Below are 22,862 nucleotides of genomic sequence, written 5' to 3'. Positions count from 1 at the left end.
GGAAATAAAGACTGAAGTTTTAACCAATAATATTTTTGTGTGGTTATCAGAGGAATGTAATAATTAATCTTTTAATCATTCTGAAGATTGTGTGAAATCATAATATCTCATCTTTTCCAGCCTCAACCTGCCATTCTTGATCTGAATTACAAACAATAAGAAAGGAGATGATTTAATGAGCAACTTTGTCATGTTGCCATTTCGCCTTAGTCAAAGGCAAATGTCTACTTTCACCTCTAAACTGAAATGGAATAGACTTACGTTTCAACTATGCTCACATCTGAGGCAAACATGAATGAAAAGTTAGGGCTGTTTTGAAGCTAGAATACTGGTGTCTTCACGTTTTCATAGAGGCATAATTAGATGCATACCATTAAGAAGAAACGAACGCTAATTTACCTGAAAATAAAATCAGTATTGTGAAGAGACACACGTTCATGGGAAGAAGGCTAAACTATGACAAATAATTAAAGAAAATCCAAGAGAGACTGCAGTCACAACGGTAATAGGTATGTTCTTGTTACGAAGGAAAATGTCAGCATGATCTAATCATACTCAATAAATAGGCACTTCAATAAAGTATATATTTACACTGTTTTTCTGAATGCGAGGGCATCACAAAGTAGTATGGCTTTATTACAATGGATGGAAGATGGCAACTACTTAGAACTCAGTGCCAACATGGATTATAACAAATCCAGTGAGTATTTTGTTTTTCAATTATTCATAGAAAATTTAATCCTGATTAAGTATCCTTGGGCAGGAATTCATGGGTAGTTGATGACTGAAACCAACATTTATATGAAATGCTTCTGTTAATTTAATCTGTGTATATGGCTTAATTATGATTGAATCCTCAATGTAAGAGAAATGAATTATATCAGGATTAAAATTCTAGTGCCACATCACCCATTTCTTTCTCTTGGCTTTTTTTTTTTTTTTTTTTTTTTTAATGTGAGCCTGCTGTTTTAATTACCTTTATGATGCTGTATCTTCTTAAGCCTCAAATATTGTTTAGATCTTCACTACTAGGTGAAATTTTCAGTCACATTTACTTCAAAAGAGGAAAACACAAACTCTGTTCCCACCCTCATCACAGTTCTAACCAATATGAACAGTAACTGCATAAAAAAAGCTTTTATTTCACACCAACGATAAAGGAAAGTTTCCTGCAGATGGTTGTAAACATTTTATATACGTTTTTAGTGGACTTTCCCTCTTTTGTTTCCATTTCCTTTATACTTATACATAAAATGCATCTTTTTCCTAAAGCATGAAAAAAAAAAAACCAACCCAAAAAACTTGTATTCATCATAAGGTATCACATCAATTTCACAACTGGCCTATATCAGACTTGTTTGAGCTTGTAGACATTTTAAGAACCGTATTTTATAAGACTTTCAAACCTAGTATCGATGTAAAGTAAGGACATTTTTTGTGGCTGTAAATGGGAGAAGAAAGATTCCTTACACTTGCCTGTGGTATGGCTCAGCACCCGTGCTGCACACACATCATATTTAGGAAATCACTCAAATTACAGATTTTTCCACTTAACAATACTGTAACAAATTAACCTACGGAGCGTGTCAGACCAAAGTTCCATGAAATGCTCTGATACTATCACCCAGTTTTCCAGTGAAACCAATGTATCACATACCTGTGACAAAAATACCTGCATATTTAGATCATTATTGCACTTTTTTTTTCTTTACATAACATATTCTTCCTAAACATCTCAGAAGCGATGTCGATTTTTATGTCCAGAGGATACTGTCAGTGGCAATGTCACTGATGACAGTGAAGATACTTCCCAATATAGACTATGAGAGAGAAAAAGTCTGTAGAGGATAACCATGGAGATGCACTGACAGAGGATAACACCTATGGTAATAATCTGAAGACAAAAAAAAAGGAGAAAGAGAAAAAGTGAAAAACAAGCCCAAATAAATCTCTACCAGCACAATATGCGTGTGCTTGAAGCTTAACTTTAAATCTTTTAATATTGCTGCAGTTACAGAAGATTTGAACGTGAAGCTCAAGTCCAAGATTCACGCTCTCACACCTGGATGTTTTCAAATCAGCAGATGGCCCTAAGGCAAGTCACATAACGCCTTCTGGCGGTCTCTGTTCCGGGGAATTTCAGACTTGCAATTCACCACCCATGCAGTTCCACAAGCAGAGGTGATGCTTAGATATTCTTTTCTTACAACGAATGGAGGGAAAAAAAAAAAAAAACAACAACCTGAAAATACTCTGAACTAGCACAGTCACTGAGCTGTGATGGAAGTGATTTAACAGTCTCACTTAGACCTCAGTGCAAGTCTCTTAATCTGTAAGAGACACATAGGGCAGTATTTAATCAAAACCATCAGGGTACCTACTGCTTCTGAGAAAGCAGAAGTCTAAGTTTTGGTACAGAGAGTCTGTTAAAACAAATGTTTTTCTTGCACAAATATTGTATTTATTGATCATACATTTCTATTCTATCTAAATGCATTTAAAGGAGAAAACACATCATTGTAATGTAGGAACTCCAGCTGCACATGATGACTAAACTTTCTTAAGATCCAAGAGGACAGCAACTACAATCTCTCTTCAGTAAACTCAAACTCTCAAAATACTGCAAAATTTTATTAACTCATTCCACCTCTTGTCACTCACTGTTCACCCTACTGCATTGATGTATTCATCAAGCACTACTAACAGATTTTTTTTGTTGATCTAGAGGAGGTTTCTTCTTATTTCCCCCTGAATTTCTCTCTTTTTTTTTTAAAACAAAACCAAACATGGTGTTTCATTATATCAATATTTCATAAATATTATATATTTTGAGTAAATGTTTATCCCTCTTTCTACATTCCCCACACAAATAAAAGCTTGTTTTCTGAAAATATTTGCATATAAATGCAAAGGTGTTTGTAACTATAAAGTAAAGAAGCAAACTACCCCGGACTGAGGTAGCCGATCACCTGAGAATAGAAATGCACTTTATCTGAACATGGCAGGCTTCACACACCAGTTCTCTAGTTCCCAATATAATTAAGCAATCAAGAAATCCAGTAAGTCTACCTTTGTTTTTAAATGTTTAGAGCTCACAAACCAAACTAGGCATTTGGATAGATCTCTTAATCTACAGTTCAGCTACAAGTTCCTTGACCTATTTAGCCACATAAAGCTTTTAAGTGACGAAGACTGAAAAGCAAACAACAAAAAAATCCACTGATTTATCTTTCTGCTAGCTTTGTTAAAAGAACCCCAAGGTGCTTTTAATTAAAAAACAAACAAGCAAACAATAAAACGAAACACCCCCTCCACATTTTCCTTTGACTTAACCATCTCCCAACCCCCCTTCACCTAGAAACGATTACTCTTAGATGATTCAAACCCAGTATGCCTTTGTAAAATATGACTCACATTAGCATCAATAAGAGCTGTGTGACTAAGACTTTTCAAGTTCCTTTGGGGTCATAAGATTAACAGCCTAAGAGCATGAGTTTGCTAACAAACACTGAACATGAAGAACAACTACTATTCAAATTCCATCTCTTTTATCTTGCCTGTACATACCTTTTCCCTTTGATATTCTCTGAATATTACAGAAACGGTTGCAAGACATGGGTGGCACAAAAACCAGAGAATGCAGGCCTGAAAGAAAAGAAGAGCGTAAGTTATAAAATAACTATACGCCAGCTAAGAAGAAAGAGATGACAGTTAAAGGAACTGCATTTACATTTCTGTCTTTTTTATGAATCCATTGTTTAATTTTCAATCAACAGAATGAAAACCACACAATGAAAGGTGGGATTTCTGTTTAGAAAAGCTCTTTGCTCCTTGTCAAATTAAAATGACTGCTCGGAGTACGATGACAGGGTGCAATTTAATCAAATCAGACACTTAAATATTAACTTTCTTATGGAGGAAAACAGTTCAGTGCTTTAGTCAACTGCGTGCCACAATTACATTTACAGCAAAAGGAATCAGTTTCCATGAGCCCGTACTTTAGCAAAGGTGATATAGAACTCCCTTTTCAGCGTGCTTCTCTCCACTGTGATGATCTGATAAAGACCAGCAGCCAGTGACAAACCTAGGCAAACTCTGAGGCCAATAAGCAGTCCGCTTGCTAAGCCATGGTGTGAATGGTAGCTGTGATGATTAGTATCTTCAAACTGTTCCCAAATTAATAAAAAGGTCTGGAAAAAGAACAACAGTAACATACATTCAGAAAGCAACAATCTCACATGAAACTTCAATTGTCTTTCTATCACAGATCAAATTATCAGCACAACTGGTCATGCTCTTCCCTGCTTGCTGGAGACTCCCATGTTACATAACAAATAATCCTGGCCAGAACTACTTTTCTAGGACTGTGCATTACTCCAAATTTGACTGGCAGGAACAGGATCTCATCTCTTGCATTCCATAACTTGTAGAAAGTTTGACAAGTTACAGTTTTCTCTAACTTAGGTAGAAGGAATGTAGCATTTTAGCCCAAAATCCAATATATTGATGTAGTTAAACAGTCAGCCTAGTCAGCAGGAAGCCCACTGAAACGATACAGGGAGGTGTCTGCTTCCAGTTGGGATTCACAACCTGTAAAGCTTGTTTCAAAGGCAGGCGACTACGCCTTTTCTTTCAAAATCCTAACAGGATTCACTTTTATTTTTAAAGATGGGGAAGTAAGAGGGTGGTGCTGCTGCCCCTTTTATACAATAGCCTGAAGGATGAAGCATTCACCCAAGTTGAACTCGGATCTCCCACAATTCCCTTCTTTGCCTAAAGGAAATCCAACTCACATCTCCCACCTCCTTGGAGAGTGCCCTAACTGCCAGGCTATAGGCTGTTCTTGGGTGGGCCACTCTCCACCCCTTCTATTGAAGCTGTGCCATCGTGGAGAAAAGAATTCAACATCAGCTAGGTCAAAAACCGTGAGCAAGCCTGACTCTGCAAGCAACTGGCTTGGAACCCTCTTAGGGACTGTGAAAGGCAGTGTCACAGGTTCCAAGTGCTGTTGCAACACCTGGACAAACACTCCGGCCAACAGATGCAAGACAGTAATCCACTTTAACTCTCAGAAAAACAGTACTGTATCCACTTGCTGTAGAATCCAATGTTAGAAGAGCACTGTGAGAAAGAACACTGATAGATTCTCTAAGGAAAAACAGATTAAGAAAAGCCTACTTTCTGAGTCTCAGCTGAATAGAAGGCAGGTGCCTACTTGCAGAGTTGCACGAAAGATGGGTCTTGCTGAATAAAACCTTTTCAAGAGTTTGGGATTGTTAACATTACAAATTAGAATACCCGTAAAATTTAGGCTCCCAGCAGCACGTAGCAGCTGAGTGGCATTTTAAGAATTGAATATACGCTGGAATCCAGTCCACCTACTACAGACATATAACTTGCACTTGGGTTTCAGGTGTCTAATAAAGCAGGCTTTCTGAAAAAAGGTAGTCAAATTTGATTTATATGAGCAAGGTAGCTCTAAAGGCTGTCAGAAAGAGACACTGTATGCCTCAATTTAGAAATCTACATTAGTCAGATTCCTTTCTGAACAAATTCAAAGGCTCTCTAACTACATCCATATTATAAAGACAGAAAGATTACTGATATAAACTTTTTTTTTTTTTTTTTTTAATGTGCAATACACCTGTGCATTCCAAAGGTGGGTGTCCTCAAGTCTTGTCAGTTGAGACTAGAATGTTTTTGGCTAAGAATATGCTCTGAGAGTACTCTTTCACTTTTTCCTTCCCTTACTCTGACTATGACACAGTGAACATGACTGCTGTCATTTTAATTACTTCTCAGCCACCTGAATAGAAAATGGAAATATGAGAGAATAAGAAGTATAAAGCATATCTTGAATATCACTGATTACTACTAGTAAATAATCTGACCAATGTTCTTCAAACACTGCTGCTGAAACACCTTTTCTGGACAACTCCAAGCAAATAACTCAAGACGATCGAATTATTTGACGGAGAATCCTCTCAAGGATTAAGCCTGAAATAAGACCAAGTGGCTCTTAAAATCCTGAGAAACAGCAGTGTTTGGTAAAGTTGTGGCTAAAGCAGTAGTGTTGGTATGAAATGGATGAATTCCCAACACAGAAATAGAATTTCAGATGAGGTAGAATACACCCAGAAAACATCAAGGATTCTACTAGTTATAGAATGACAGCAGTCTTGCACAAAGTATTTCATTTGTTGACGTTGACGCATGGGAACTCAATTTTTAATATCCTTGGACTGGAAGAAATTTCAGAAAAAATATATATATAGAATCTCCCTGACATGAACATGAAGCATGATACCAATCCAATTAAGAGTTTTAGGTAGGTGCCACAGCTATCTCAGCTTTGAAGAACAGAGCTCAGGAGGGTTTGAATCATCCTTAACCTACCACCAAAAGTAACATCAACGAAGGAAGCCACTTTCATGAGAAGATGACAAAGAGCTGGAGCAAAGCAATCATGAGAACAAAGTCCAAATCCTCATAGGAAAATGGCACCTGACAACATGGTACGCTCAGGACTAGCCCTCTAAAGAATGTAAGCTGTGCAGACAACACAGTTGAACAAAGACTGTATGCAGTGACAGCAGTGTAAGATCACAGCAGTTCAGCTCCTTTAAGTTTCACTAGGCTATTCCAAAATAATTAGAAAGCAGAAGCATTACAGACAGAAACGGAACTGTCAGCGCAACACATAGGAAACCTGAAGAAATAAAAATATTTGTCATTGCTCTTACTATGAGCAGGATCTATTCTTGCTCACTGGAGAAAAGCAGCATTCTATAAAATAGAAATCTGTGCTACGGAGTGTTTGTAAGCTAGAGTGGATTAGGCAGTGTGCTCTCAGTGAAAGGAGAGATTTCACAGACCAACTTGATTTTGAAGTCAAAATCTCCATGGCCATGCCTGAGAATAATGTTAGTAAGCTCTGATGCCCTTCAACTTGACCACAGAAAGGCACACATCTGCTCCCTCTGCTGTAGTATTGGGAACGAGATGAAAAAAATACACAGGCACCTACACGTTCAAAACGAAATCAGATTTTGTTGTTGTGATCACTGAGCAGAATTGTTTCACCTTTGAGAAGAAGTCAGGGTTAATACCCTAATTGTTATCCATAAGAACAGCTCTGCTCAGGCTGCTTATGGAAGAACTGGACAAGCTGTATGAGTGCACAGCTTTATGTCCAACATTAAAATCACAACAAGGAGATGGTCTTTCCCCTTTATGTAACATACCAGACATAGGACACCAACTGCTGTCCAGTACTGTTCTCCCTCTATCAGCTAAAAGAAGCTCACCAAGGACATTATCTTGATGTTCCTGTTATACAAGTTGGATCTCCACATCCATATGATGAAGAACCAAATAGACACCTCTTCTGTCATACGGAAACTATTATGGTGGAACGCTTTATGCTCCTTGCTATGCCAGCAATGACTTTAGAGCAAGATAACATATCAATCTCTAGTAAAAGCCAGTTTGCATGGAGTAGATAATTGCTGAGACATAAAGGTAAAGGGGAAGCAAAAGGGAAATTAGGTGGCAGGAAGACAAGGCTAGTATCTAGTACTTGAGTACGCAATGTCATGAACTCAGGTACAGTAACAAATGTTTCAGATCTGAGGTCAGAAGCATAGCTCACCCTGAGTGCACCTTTGGACTGTATCTAAGACCTCTGTGAAGCATGACTTTTAATACAGCAAGATTCTATATGCATTTTGGTCAAAGTGATAAGCTTTCCTTCTGTAATCGCTACCTCTGCTCTGATCAGCCCTGAAAGTTGAAACCGCTTGTGTCTGTGTGATGGGAAAGGCTTGTTATCAGCAAAACGTTATGAACAAGGTTTGTGTCTTAGCAGCAAAGTGTGGAATAGTTAATGAATGCAGAGCGGTCTGAGAATCTTTTGTGCTGAAAGTGAAAGAGAAAAAAAAAAGAACAAATTAGGAGAAAGGGAGATGATGAACGGAAGGCTTGTCTCTTGTTTGAGATGCTATCTGTTTGCCGCCACAAAGATCACATGAGATTTTGCTGGCAAGGAGGCAATGGCCACTCTACATTGATGGCAATCTGTAAACACAGCCTGGGAAGTTGTTGTTTTTGAAAGAATAAAAGCAAAGAATCAACAGCATCAGTGGAAAGAGGAGAGAAAACAACAAGGAAAACAAACCAATCAACAAACCCACCTCAAAAAAAAAAAAACAACCTGAAAACTTTCAGGAATATGAATTAGAACAACAGCAGAATGTCAATAAAACATGGTTCAAACTCTATCTGCTGTGTTAAGGTAATGCATGTGGTATCCAGTATCCTCCATAGTAATCCTGAGAAATCTCTGCTTATACACGTATGTCTATCCACTTTCTGGATGGAAAGAGGCTAGCTCTCCTATAAGAATTTCTGCGGAAGAGCAGGACAGAAAAGAGATTATGCTATGTTAATAGAAGTGAACACTGATCACCATCACTGATTGTCCAGTTACAGATCCAATACCCACATCAATCTAGACCAATAAACAGATTAATTGAGGGAATGAGATCCTGAGGTCACAGATGGAGTTGACATGGCCCAGGTTCTGCTCCCCTGAGCTCAACAGTTGCATTCTTCTACAAGGAGAAGAAATCTGTCAGAAAAAAAATTGTATGTACTGAACACGTGATGGAAAACAGCTCTCTCCAGAAAGGCTAAGGATACTCTTGGTGTCAAAGAGCTTTTGCTGGAGACAGCAGACACTGAAACAGACTGGAGAACCACAGAGGCAATGACATACAGTGATATCTGTATTCTGTTCTTACAGGACTCCTAGCAAACCTGACATTTCCAACAGTACCGAAAAGGGAGACGTGGCAGAGATATGCTCTCACAGGGAGAAGGCAGCCAATTTTATATCAATCCTCTGCTGGTACTCAAATAGCCAATAGTATATATATAATGGACCAGTACTGGGGCAGCATGTCTGTATCATGCTTGCCCCAGTTTTTACCACAAGTAACAACTAAAACAAGATCAAGTTGATGATACCTGGGTGCCCTTTCTATGTATAGTAAAAAGGGAAAAACAACAACAAACTTTCCAGTCTCAAGTGACAGAGTATTAACACGTCCATATGTATGTACCAGAGGAGAGGCATGAATAGAATTAAATACTTTAGAAGTCTTTACTACCAGTATGTAAAACTTCTGGGGCTAGATAGGTTCATTCCACCTTACTTTGACACCCATCTTTAAATTTCAACAGTCCCATTGACCTTAATAGGCTTTGGCTTACATTCTTAATTAGCAAGAATACTGTAAGCTCCCAGCTACTCTTAATGTTTTAGCAGTCCACTTATTTAGTTTGGAAGCAGCACTAATTACAGACATTACTCAAATGGCATAAAATCTTTAGTATGATCTCTTCCTCATTACTGTCTCCAGTTTCTCCCTGTTCTTCTCATTCTCAATGGCTTTCAGATTCTCTTGTCTTTATGCTGTGATTTAAAAAAATTTGTTTACAAAAGACACCACCAGGGTTAGATGATCTCCATTACAATTTACTTTTAAGTTACTGGTTTACTTGACTTTCTAATTTATATTAATAGAAAAACATTTGAATGAAGTTATGTGTCACACCATTTGTATATTTGCAAGAACAATCCTGCATATGAACCTTTAAAGAATTGCCTTATACTGATTGAAAAGACCATCAGACATCCTATTGGAGTGGTTTGAAGATGAGGACACAGTCTCATATTTTTGGTGACAGAAAAAGAACTGTAAGAATCTTTCTCTCATCTTTCCTCCCATGCCCCTCGTTGTCAGCACTAACGTCACAGTTCACAACCATGCAACTGTACTGATGACAGCTATTTACAGGACCACATTGCAAATCAGATTGGTAAAACCGTGCCAAAACTTTTTTTTTTTTCCTTCCAATTCAGTCTAGAACATTCCACTGATCTGGTTTGCAGCATAATATTATGAACAACTGATACAACTGGGAGTTTGGAGAACTGTGGGAACTTCTTAAGTGGTTTTACTGCTGAACAAGAACATACTGTGGAGCTATACCTTAAACTGTCAAAATAAAGAGGAACTGTTGTTACTTATTAGACTTGCTGGGTGCACATTGTGCTGTGGGTTTTTTTTTTTTCTTCTCCAGTCTTGATACTCTTGTTTCTCATAAAATATTGAAATTAGTTGGTTCATAGTTCTGTCATACTTAATAGCAACTGTACGTTTCAGTATAAGAACGAATGTAAAATACAAACCTGTGTAACAACAACTACTACAGCAATGCCAGTAGATGTTGGAGTGGAATCCCATTGAAGAGGTCTGCTATGAGATTTCTTCATTCTGCCTATTGTCCAACCCATACATAGACTTAACAGCAAATAAAGCATTTGTATCTGAGAGACTATGTCACACACTATTGAAAACAAAAGAAAAAAGAATACAGAGTCACAACAAAAACACACTTTTTTCTTTTTTTTCAAAACAAAGAGAAATATTCACTACCCCCACAAACAAGGGATGGATATTTATGCCTCAGAATCACCTTTGCTTATAATCTCTATTAACAGTTTGATTAGCTGAAGTTTGTTTGCCACATAATGTGGCTATTTTGATCATTTTTAAATGACCAAAAAAACCACGACCAGCTTCCCTCTACTTATGCTGTAATTTTGCAATGATGTGGGCACAGTGCCACATTCTTCCAACTTCTACTCTTGTGTCAAAGAAGTCTAGGCTCAGGAATCCACCTGCATAAACAAACTTATAAAGGCCAGTGGACTAAAATCATATGTATGTTAATCACACAGCAAATATGAAACACAATGAAACGAACTCCTTCCTTTGTTCCACAAAACTTTTGTTCAAAAATCAAACAGTGGCACTGTACTTCTAAATTAATTGCATTTTGTCTTAAGGAAGGCGTAGCTTGTAACAGAAAGCACAAATATTTGGGACAAATTCCACAGTCAGATACTTAAAGGGGTAAATATAATGACTAACCCTAGCACTAACTTAGTTTGTAGCAGTAATCTGTCTATACTTTATTACATGCAGACTCCCCTTACCTCATTTCACTGTGCACACTTCTTTTTTCCCCAGTCTGGAAACAACTAAAACGTACTTCATAAAGCTACATTCTTAATCAGTGTCTCTAACCTGTGTTTGAAGCTGCATCTGAGTAAGGAAAATTTCAAGCTAGAATATACTAAACCATTTGTTTTCCATCCTCACTGAAGTCCTGCTTATATTAGAAAGAACTGAAAGCTTATTTCCAGGTGATTTTTAAGCTTCAGAGCTCTCACAGAATCATAGAAAATCTTGAGTTTGAAGCTACCCTCAAGCATCACCGAGCTGGTAAATTTCTGACTGAAACTTACTGAACAATTTTAAAGCTGGTGTATAGACTTCAGTGTAAACAGGCTCAAAGTAGCCGTGTATCAGAATCTAAAAGCAACTTGAGAAATTAGTTCTTGTGTAAATTTCACATTTGTTTCAGAAATTAGAGGTGGTCACTATGTACAATAATCCTTTTTAATCACTTAATATTTTAGCTCATTTAAATTAGTTCCATACTTGACATTTCCACTTCTCTTATCAGATATAAGATAAATATTTCTACAGCATAGAGGAAAACTTTCAATTTTATGCAACTGCTGGAATGTATTGTAAAAAAAAAAAAAAAAAGTACTTCCACATACAATAGAAAATGCTGCCTCTATACATAGATTAACACACGCACAAGGGATGTGCGTCAAATGAAGATCAGCTACTGTATTTCCTTGACAGTCAGCAATACTAGCAAAATATAGCTATAAAAAATTTCAACATGTTAACATGTTACTATTGGGATTTATTTGGTATCCTTGTGCTTTATACGCTTGCATACTTGTAACACCTGCAGACACCTTTTTTATTTAGCAAATGTCAAAGAGCTTTCAGTAGACACAAACTTGAAAAAAAAAAACTGGTATTTTGGGGCAAAATGAGCCTGGGATTATTTTACAATGCTAGCTAGGCACGGTATACCTTAGAAAAATTGTTATGTGAGCTCAAGGCATGCCAAATCCATGTTACAAATCCAGGCTAGACAAGTGTCTGAATAAATCTGGATGCTCTGGAGAGCATTCAATCATTTTATTTTCTCTCAGTCCTTAAGATAACCTTCCCTGTAAGTTATAGCCAGACAGCATCTCTCAACCACATCTTGGATACAGACATTCCTCTGCTCTTCAGTGTAGCAATAATGCAAGCAGATTCTCAGGTAAAACAGTTTCAGACCAAAATCAGTACAGGCTTTGGTCACTGGTGCCACATACATCTTACCTACAAGTAAGAAGAGGCTTTATATTTAAGAAAAGTTGGAAAATGACGATCTCATGATATCTGGGATGAGTGTGAAGTCACAAACTACCGAACTGATACCTAATTTATATGCATACACACTTATAAAGCACCTATCACCACATCGATAAACATTTTTTGGAACCACTCTGACGGCAGGGCTAAGAACAGGAGTTGGCCTGAACAACTTTTTCAGCTGATCAACAGCTATAACAATACTATTTGATTTTTCACATTCTGATCTTATCAGAAGTTAAAAGATTGCTATTTGAGATGCTTTTACGTGCCAGAATTATTCATGTGATTTATATGATTATATGATTCATTCAGATGAGTTAGACAGTGTCAGGTTTTTATATGTTGTAAGGATTAAATAACGCTGGGAAACGAACAATTGCTTGGCATAGCACCTGAACAGGTTTCTAGAAGGAATTCTGCTCCCAGCGAAATTAATGAAAATGGGATCATTTATCCAGGATTTCTGTTCTAACACAGGAAAAAAGATGGTAGCATCTTCCATTTCCAAATTATACTTACTATTGCCTATCCTTCAGAATTGTAATCAGCACTGAAGCTTTCCACTTTTCCTTCTGCTTCCTTACTGTTTTGGGAACCACAAATTTAAAAAACAGTATGAAAGTGAAAGTCTTTCAGCTGAGCCATCTGAATTCAGGTATTCACTCAAAGACACTATTTCATTCTTAGTAAACTCCACCGTAAGCAAACAGAAGTGTGATTTCCACTTCAATCCATACACGCATACACAGAAACTCTCAGATGCAGCTATTTTCTCCACAGTTCTGGTTGCATAGTTAACAATGGATTTCTCAGTGGAGAGGAGTAATGGCTACTTCCATAGTCTCAACTTAATTTCATTTCAGGAGACGAGAGGGAAAATTAAAAAACCCAGTTGCTAGAAAGGCTGCAAAGAGCTCTAACCCGACTTCTTGAAACAAGAGTGTCAATTACTGTGGAGCCAAGTGCCATCAAGAGGCTGTTATTTCCAACTGCAAGTTTCTAAAAGAATTCTAAGCCAGGAAATGTTTTTCTATACAGGTTGTTACTCGCCTATGCCATCTCACTATCACAGTGCTGCTTTCTTGGCATACTCCGGATGAATCAAAGTGCAACATATTAGCTCAGAAAGAGTCACTAAATGCTTCAAATGTAAAATACACAGAGGAGAAATAATAAATAAATAAAGAAAAGCAACCTTAGATTCCAAACCATCTTGCAAGAATAAACTAGTGCAATTTGGGTAGCGTTGTTAATAGAATTCAGTTCACATGAGAACTTAGGAAATCTATACAGAGCAACAAAAAATGCTTTGTTACCATCAATCCTTTGCATAATTACTTTTTAGACCTTTCTAACCTTATCACTCGTGCTATAAAACGTGCGTTTGTTATAATCAATGTTAAATTTGCTAATGAAATAACACACTCCACAAAATGTGACAGTTTCCTCAAAAGCTTCAGTGTATTATGCAAACTCAGCAAAACTCTTCAACATATTGAAAGATTTACTCATATGATAGATACGTAGGTAAATATTTGTAGGATGGATTGCAACTATAGGGCTTTAAGTGCAGTTACTCTAAACTTTCGAAACAAAACCTACTTTTCAGAAGAACATCTTAAAAGTTGCTCAATATTTCATGTTAGAAATACAATGATACGGGGCAGGATAATGATTCTGTCTAACAAGAACATTCATTAATGCATTATACAGATTAATGTGTAGGAATACATAAAAAACAGCAGATGTCCATACTCACATTCTGCCAGACTTCCCATAAAAGGTGCTCCTATTCCATCCTTGGAATAACTGATAACAGAGTAAAAGATGATATTTTAATGTAAGTGATACTTATGTTTGTGCTTTCTCTATAACTATACTTGGGCAGCTTCTAAAAAGTGAGACCTAAATTTTGTAAGAATCAGCACAGGAAAGACCATGTACTAATCTTTAAAACAGCACATCCTTCAAGTCTTAAGATTAAAAGCAAAAGTAAAGATACCTGGAGAAATGCAAGTAGTTGGCAAAAGCTGAACCAGCCTGCAATAGTAATGCAATTGAGAGCATTTTTAATACAGTATGCATTGGTCCGTGCTTCTTAATTGTCTGCCATAAAGACTGTGCATATATGCAAGCAGTTACAAAGTATGCTAGGACAAGCAGGAAATAGAATTCATGTAATCCTGTGGGGAAAAAAAAAAAAAGAAATACAGCTCAGTTTTTATACAGAAATACTATTGTTAGCAGTAAGCTAAAATCTCCATATGTTATTTATATAATCACCGGATAATACTAAGTAATTGTCATCCAAAAATAATAGTAAAGATAAAATGTGCAAACCCCAGCCTATTTTATCCAGGAGTCAATGAATTCTTCAAAAAGCTGATTAGGAAGTGTTTTTTACCCAGTAATACCTTCTCTGAACTTAGGAGAAATTCTGTTCAAAATGAAAAGCTCTGTAGTAATTACTCATGTAGTATAAAGTGGCACCCAACTTCCTGGCAAAAAGAAAATAACTGCAGCCCATTCATCAGAAATATACTTATTAAATGACTCATTTTTAGGTTTTTTTTTTTTTTTTTTTTTTTTTTTTTTTTTTTCCTACAATTTTTAAAGGCACAGCATGAAAAGAGAAAAACCCAGGACGCTGTTAACCACTGGGTGTCACTATTCTTCCACATAAAACATTTCAAGAAATAGAGCTGACAAATACAGAAAACTTTCAGATGAAATGGAAAGAAAAAAAATGAACAGAAAATTAGTGGTTTTTTTTTTTTTTTTTTTTTTTTTTTTTTTTTTTTTTGCAACAAAAAATGTGCAAAGTTTCTGATATCTCTAAAACAGAAGCTGTTTGACTTTCAGTCTAGCAGTAGTTGGGCAAGATATTGCACTTGAAGACCTGGATCCTGGACTCTTTCCTGCTACCTAGAAACAGTAGAACACACCATATGAGCTAACAGAGTAAAAAAGCCAAGGAAGCATAAGTTAAACTGGGCAAATGGGAATTCTACACAGAAGACTTCTGCTTTTCCTCTCCAGCCTTCCTCGAAACCATGCAGTGCCTGCAGAATCAGGCTTTATTTCCAGCAAAACAACTCTTAAATTAAAACTATCAGCCGGCTTCCACCAGAGATGAGAAATAGCCTTCAGTATGTAAGCTGAAGATCATTAGAACTAGATGAGTTCTTAATATTTGCTAGTACTACAAAATAACTTCTATGGCTAAAATGCATACACTGAAACAGGAGACGAAGACCATCTGTTAATAAAGACTCTCTAAAAATCTAACACTTGAGAGCCACTGTGCCTCCCTTGTATACCTCTGTCTAATTTATGATTGACCAAAAAAAAAAAAAAAACCCCCCCCAAAAAAACCAACAACAAAACAACAACAAAAAAGCATTCTTAGGACAAAATATCTTATTCTTTTCACTTTTTATCTATCTTCTGGTTGGATGTTAGGGAATATTACTTCCATAAAAGAGTTGTGAGGTATTGGAACGGGCTGCCCATGGATGTGGTGGAGTCAATGACCCTGGAGATGTTCATTTAGATGTTGTACTGAGGGACATGATTTAGTGGGTAATTATTGGTGGTGGGTGGGCAGTTGGACGGGACGATCTGGTAGATCTTTTTCAATCTTGGGGATTCTATGATTCTTCAGCCACCCACCAAAGTTGGTAAGGATTACATAGATATGTTATTTCTCATCGTGATGATTGGGTGCACTTTAAAAACTCTTTTAGGAAAAAAAGAAAGGCTTTTAATAATAAGCATTCAGGATAGAAAGCTCTTTGCCACTAGAGAGAAACTGTGGCAATTGGTGTGAGACCAAAAAAAAACCCAACAAAACAATCAAACCCATAACCAAAAACACTCCACCAAAAAACAACAGAAGTGATTTTCAAGCTGTCTTTTTAATTCTTCCTCCTTCCACATCACTTCGAGTTGGGGAAATAACTCTTTATTAGGGAATGCAGCGATAGGACAAAGGATAATGGTTTTAAATGAAAAGAAGGTGGATTTGAATTAGACATCAGGACAAAATTCTTCACTCATGGTGCAATAAGGCACTGCAACAAGTTGCCCAGAGAAGCTGTTGGATGCCCCATTCTTAGAAAGCCCAGCTTGTTCGGGGCTTTGAGCAACCTGATCTAACAGAAGATGCCTCTGCCCACATCAGACAGTTGCAAATGGATGATCTTTAACATCCCTTCCAACCTAAACCGTTCTATGACACAGAAAATAAAACGTATGTTAGTTTCTAATACCTAACTTCAAGATCATCCAGATGCTGTTCACTTGGTCAGCTGCTCTTGGAAGCTTTAGATCCCACTGCCAGTCTTATCTAAATATCTTACCATGTAAAATGTTAAAAATTGCTTGCTAGGGACTGGAAACCAGGCCTCCTTCTCTCAAAAGGTAAACACCCTAATCAGAAGTTATAGTTGCAAGTTCTTTCCTATACTTTCTTTATAGCCTATCCATTTAATTTTGAGAATGCTTCACGGCAGAGACATAATTTTAGGGACTAGAGTAAAGAGTGACTTAACTGAAACCATCTGTAGCTAAGCAGATGCTATCCGTCTCAAAGGAAATAAAATACAAAAAATGAACCTGGATCTCTTCTCTGATGGTCTAATGTTCTAGAGAGAAGAAATTCTCCTTGCTTCTTTGAAAAACAGACACAGGCATGTCACTTCAGGATTCCTGGCAGTGTTGCCATTTTTCATTCTGAATAAAGAGGTGTTCATCTGCAACCTTGGAAGATGTGGCATGTAAAGCTCATCCTATTTCCTACTTCCTACAGCTTTATTATAGATCTACTTACATGGCATGCAAGCTTTTCTGAGTTCTGCTTCCTAATTTTCAAAATCGTCCTTAAAAAAATAGAGAGAGCTGAGATGTCTCCCTAAGAGGTCTGTACATTACTTAAAGGCCACATAATGCCACTGATTATCTCTCAGTTTAGCAAAAGAACACAATAACTACTTTTTGAGAATAAGTGAATTAACTTAGAATTCACTTCACATACAAAATTCACCAAATTAGAACCACCAACCACATTTGCAGAGTAAGAAGCACAACTGAGAAGTGGTAAGTCAACCTGTAAGTCTGGAAACACCGTCGATAAGTAGCTTTCTTACAGGTTCCTCTGAAAGTTTCAGTGTTAACATATTCCTCCCTTCAACAAGGAACCTGCCTTTGTTCCCTCTACACTCTCTGGATACCAATTAAGACAGACGAGCACACAATTCTTATCACTGCTATAAGGCTAGACCTGAGTATACAGGCTACATCACTATATGAAGACAGACTAAGCCTTCTGGACTCTTCCTACACTACAAGCAAAGTCAGTGGCATGTTAACTAGGCCTTCCAAAGCAGTGAAACTAAGCACTAGATTTCAGTTGATTTGGATTGGCCAGAGTGTCATACAATTTTATGCATGCTTATCTTCTGCTGCTGCCTTGAGTCATTTCCAAAAGTTTTTCTCTGCAGGTCTAAAGTCTTAAATTTGTATTTTTTAAATAAAAAAATTAGGATTGAAACATTTCACAATGTGCAGCCTGTGAATAACAAAACTTGGAGAGACCTAGACGGTGAACACTGTACTGGCAAAAAGTTTATGTTGTACATGAATTCATATTGTACAGATTCAAGTCTTACAAAGTCTAGCTAAGGAATTCCACGCATTAAATAAACAAATTTATTAAAATCAGGGATTCAATTCACAATCAATTGGAAGCTTACAATTTCAATAGAAAAAAAAAAAAAAACAACGTATAAGCAAACATATCAACACAATCTTTCCTTGTATACTATATCTGCAGTCAGGTAAGTTTTGGTAAGTCAGACTAGAGAAAGGGAAGGATTTTTCCCTAATATCAGAAAATGAACTTAAGTTTACTCTTCTCTAAGAAAGTCAGACCTGAAATGTAACGGACTCTGCTGTCCTGTCCCCAGTAGCATATTTTCACAAGCATAGTAAGTACTGACTTACTCAGATCAGATCCTTAACTTACAAATCTAATTTTAAGAAAAGAAATCTTACCAGATTCCCCTGCGCTAAAGTGATCTAATGGATTCCCTTCTGCATCTGGATTTAGTAAGACCATTTCAAACTGAATATCCTCGGATTCAGAATAATTCTCCTCGCAGGTAAACTTGTCTACATAAAACACATACCATGTTTCCGGGTAAGGAATCTGGGACACTGTCAGATTTTGCTCTGTGTGGTTCACAGTCACTTTGGAAGAAAACAAACAACAAAAAAGGAGTAGAGACTTGATTAACTTGTCTTTAAAAAACTTAAACTTAAATGGAAATAGAATTTAAATACACAACATTATTTACAGCTTATGAACTACATACAGTGCAAAACAGTCTTTGCTTTGCTTTGAAGCTCACCACAATACCCAAGATGAGACTTCCAGTCTCATCTTTGGTTTCAACTAGGTGCAGACAATGGCTGGTGAAGATATGAGCTGCGTTCCATTCCTCAGCTTTTGGGTTTGCTAGAATGGATCCATTCCATCAGAAGCCAGTAACTGCAAACAGTATTACCTTCAGTACATTTCTGCTCTCTGGTACAGTATCAGTGGGGCTGGTACAGTATCAGTTTTCTATATTAGCCAAGAGATACTTCCTCATTAAAAAAAAAATTGCTTGTGAAATTGATTCTACCCCATTTTCAAAGATATTTAGAGCACAGAACATGCAACAGCCACATGCTAATTGATGAGCATGCTTTGAAAATGCAACTTTGCATCTTTTATAGCATCTTCCCCAAACTGACACAGACAAATTCAACAGACATTAAAGGGCTGAGGTCACTGCCTGAAAAAAATACACATTTCAAATCAATGACATTAAAACTAACTATGCAGGACTGAGAAGTTTCGTCTGCTTACTGATCTCAGCAGTATTTTTCCTAAAATCAACTGTTAACAATTGGGCAAGCTCTCCAAAATAAATATTTGATGCGTATTTGATATGTGGCTCTGTATGTTTGAGTGAAACTACAAGAACTGTAAGCATTGTTACACTGGTTACTGAATTAATTAATGAGTGTAACAGTGATCATTGCTTATCAGCTCCACCATAGATTAAAGTCATTTCTGTAGAAGAACTAAAAGTATAACTACTGGACTGTTGATAGATTCATTTTAATATTTTAAGCTCATTAAAATTCTACAAAAGCTGGTTTTTATGCAAACCTTTTTCTACAAGAGAAACTACAAACACCAGCATAAATCAACTCCTAGCAAACTCATTATCTCTAAACCTGCTGTAGACAAAATTCAGAATGAATTTCTAACTTAAAGTCAACTTGTGAGAAAGATCTATGTAATTTAAACAAACTTGTTTCAAGTTATGTTCTGTTATCTGAAAGCATGCACTTCCTGGATCAACAGTTGGATCACAGCTCTCTGCAGCAATAGACAAGAAATACAAATTTAGACAACACATGAAGCAGAAAAAAAAATGCGTTCTGATAATTTGTTCAGCGTAGCCAATACTAAGCAAGTGTTCCACTTTGGAACAGTGTATCTTATAAATTAAATACTCAAAATGACAGAACTCCTTTAAAGAAAGCAACCTTTGTAAAGATAGATTAATGATTTCATATGTTGCTTAAAACAAAAAGAAGTTAAATGGCATGTAGAAGGGGTAGCTCTGCTCTCCATTCGTACTCTCAGTTGAATTTATAGCCTTAACTGCATAAAAACTAGGAATTGTGCAGAGCACATTTAATTAGTCTTCCATCAGGCCTGCAAGCTAACCTGCAGGATGTGAAGTAAAATTAAATAAGGATACAACTGATTTTGCTCATGTACGTCAGAGTGACAGGTCTGTGCTATCACAATATCCTTTTGGCTTTTTCTTTTCCTTGTAAAGCGTTATTTGCCATGAAACTGGGAAGAGGAGCCTCCTGACAAATAAGGACTGGAAAAAGGTTTTACTGCGTGCTTGGTGTATACACTCCTATCTTACAAGCATTCATTTCAGAGGTTTAATGCTAACTGCAGAAGGCCCCACTGGTTTGAGTCTTTTCTTTTTCATTCTACAGTAATAAAAGTGACAATTCAAACTGCACATTTGACTACATCACCCATTTGTTCATTCTAACTACTTCGGTTTCATCTTGAAATAGCATTCTTCCTAATTCTTCAAACATTAATCTTTATACAGAAAGGCCTGAGATTTAAAAAAAAAAAAAAAAAACAACAAACTTTTTATTTTCACTCCAAGCAGAATTATAGAAAACTTTTGTACTCGATGAGTAAACGCAAGCCTGAACCTCATTTTTAAGCTGTGTGCAAACGAGAGCATGAGAACAGAACGCGTCATCAAATTTGCAGTAACTCACTGCTCGTCAAGGACTGCCATTTTCCAGCGGCCTATTGAATCATAACTTGCAAACAAAGTTTTCTGATGTGATACAAAGAAGCAATTGCACTCCTTGGAATCTTTTTTAATTACAAAAGGTCAAAGTTCTACCCTGACTAAAGCCCATGCAAAGTCCAAATTCACTGATACATTGAGTGTTCTAAATACACACAACCACAACTTAATTCATAATGGGAAGATAGAAACTCACTTGTCAGTTGAGCTTTAGAGAATTTTTCTGTACATCTGTGATCCTGGATGTGATTCTGTAGCTTTTGCCACTCCTGTGCTTGAAACAGGTGAAGTCTGGCTTCTTTTGTTACAGCTGCTGCTACATTGGTGATTCGGACACACAGAACAGCATGGTCACCTTGACATTTAAAAAATAGAATGAACTGCATTGCCCTGATGCAAGTCATAAGAACAGAAGGCTAGCACAGCAGAAAGCTTTATTAAGTAGCATCACTAAAGCCTCACCTCACTTCTAATTTTTTTTTTTTTTACCACTTTCCATAAACGTTTGTACATTTTCACTATTTTTCTACATCTCAGTAACACAGTATGAAAACAACACTTAAAAAAACTTCTAACATAACCCAAATTCTTTACTTCCCACTGCTTTTTTCTTTTTCAAATGGACTTCCAGACCATATTTTTCTTCCTTCCACCCACTTTTTTTTCCAGGATTTCCAAGGCATGATTACGAGTACCACAGGGTACCTCTTGGGCCAAATACCAGAAGAATTTGAGTCAATGGATCTTTATGTTATTGACTGATTACATCTAAAACACTTGATTATAAGACAAATGAATAAAACCATATAACTGGATCATAGAATGGCCTGTGTTGAAAAGGACCACGATGATCATCCAGTTTCAACCCCCCTGCTATGTGCAGGGTCACCAACCAGCAGACCAGGCTGCCCAGAGCCACATCCAGCCTGGCCTTAAATGCCTCCAGAGATGGGGCATCCACAGCCTCCTTGGGCAACCTGTTCCAGTGCCTCACCACCCTCTGTGTGAAAAACTTCCTCCTAAAATCTAACCTAAACCTCCCCAGTCTCAGTTTAAAACCTCCTTCTCCTATCACTATCCATCACCATATTTACAAGAAAATCAAACTTCAAAAGTGCTCTTCTGTGAGTGTTCCCGCAGGCTGCACCTTAACACTGACGCATGTTTCGGCCACTGCAGAATTAGCTTAAGACAACTGATGTTGACTGATCATTCTATGATCCTCAAAGCTATCTTGATAAATTCTATCATTATATCTCACTACGGATTGTTTTGAACAGTTTCCCGAATTAAAAGATGGGATTATTCGGGGAGAAGGAATCAGCTGGTGCTGCAAAAGTCCAAGTTTACTTGAAGCAAAGCAAGTTTGGTGGCTTTATGTTGACTTCAGGCTGTCAGAGCAGTCATTGGAAAAAGGCTATGAAAAACAAGCAGCAGGTTGCATAGAAGCCCACGTGGCCTCGCCGGCACCGCCACCACCAGCCCCTGTAGACATTCACAGAACGGCAGGAGTGTTTCTAAGGGAGCAGACAACCTCAGCTCGCACAGTGCGATACAACCGAACGCCGCTCACCTGGAGCTCGGTGTTCTTTCCTTAGCTTTAAGCAACGCTTTCACCCTTCCCCTCCCCCAGACCTATTTAGAACACTTCTACGTTAATCTTCTAGGACACCGATAAGTGCTTCCCCATCACCCCTCGAGCTGTCCCCACCCCATACATCGTTTCCCTTTTAGCACCCAAGGGTCACGTTCCAACCCTTCTTGGCTCCCGCTCTATTCTTCCCTCCCCCCGTAGCGTTTCTTTCCCGCAGACGTTCCGCTGCCCGGCGGGCACCTACCGCGGAACTGGAAGCGCGCCACGGGCCGCCAAGGCTCCAGCCGGGCGGCGGAGCTGACGAATCCGCCCCGCAGCGTCTTGCTCCAGGCGGCGCCCCCGGCGCACAGCAGCCACAGCAGCCGCCACCCCATGGCGGGGATTCACCACCCCCCCCACCACGTGACCTAGCGGCCCTGCCGGGCTACGACTGGGGCCGGGGGCGTGTCCGCGCTCTTTGCGCATGCGCGCGGGCAGGTCGTACTCCGCCGTAAAGCGCGG

The 22,862-nt window shown here is 37.8% G+C and overlaps 1 protein-coding gene across 1 annotated transcript; it reads right to left on the bottom strand.

Annotated features, from left to right (window-relative positions):
- Positions 1–1,735: 1,735 nt before the first annotated feature.
- On the bottom strand, positions 1,736–22,735 carry GPR180 (G protein-coupled receptor 180; the record flags this gene model as incomplete). The annotated part of the gene is made up of 9 exons (XM_079546160.1): positions 1,736–1,894; positions 3,568–3,645; positions 3,999–4,190; positions 10,256–10,413; positions 14,119–14,168; positions 14,362–14,542; positions 18,414–18,608; positions 20,964–21,122; positions 22,606–22,735. The coding sequence occupies 9 exons, from the start codon at positions 22,733–22,735 to the stop codon at positions 1,736–1,738; spliced, it is 1,302 nt and encodes a 433-aa protein (XP_079402286.1).
- Between the last annotated feature and the right edge of the window lie 127 nt (positions 22,736–22,862).

The sequence above is a fragment of the Tetrao urogallus genome (assembly GCF_951394365.1).
Source record: "Tetrao urogallus genome assembly, chromosome: 1".
NCBI lineage: Eukaryota > Metazoa > Chordata > Aves > Galliformes > Phasianidae > Tetrao > Tetrao urogallus.
The sequence above is the reverse complement of the archived record's forward strand: the minus strand, read 5'-3'. Positions and strand labels throughout refer to the sequence as shown.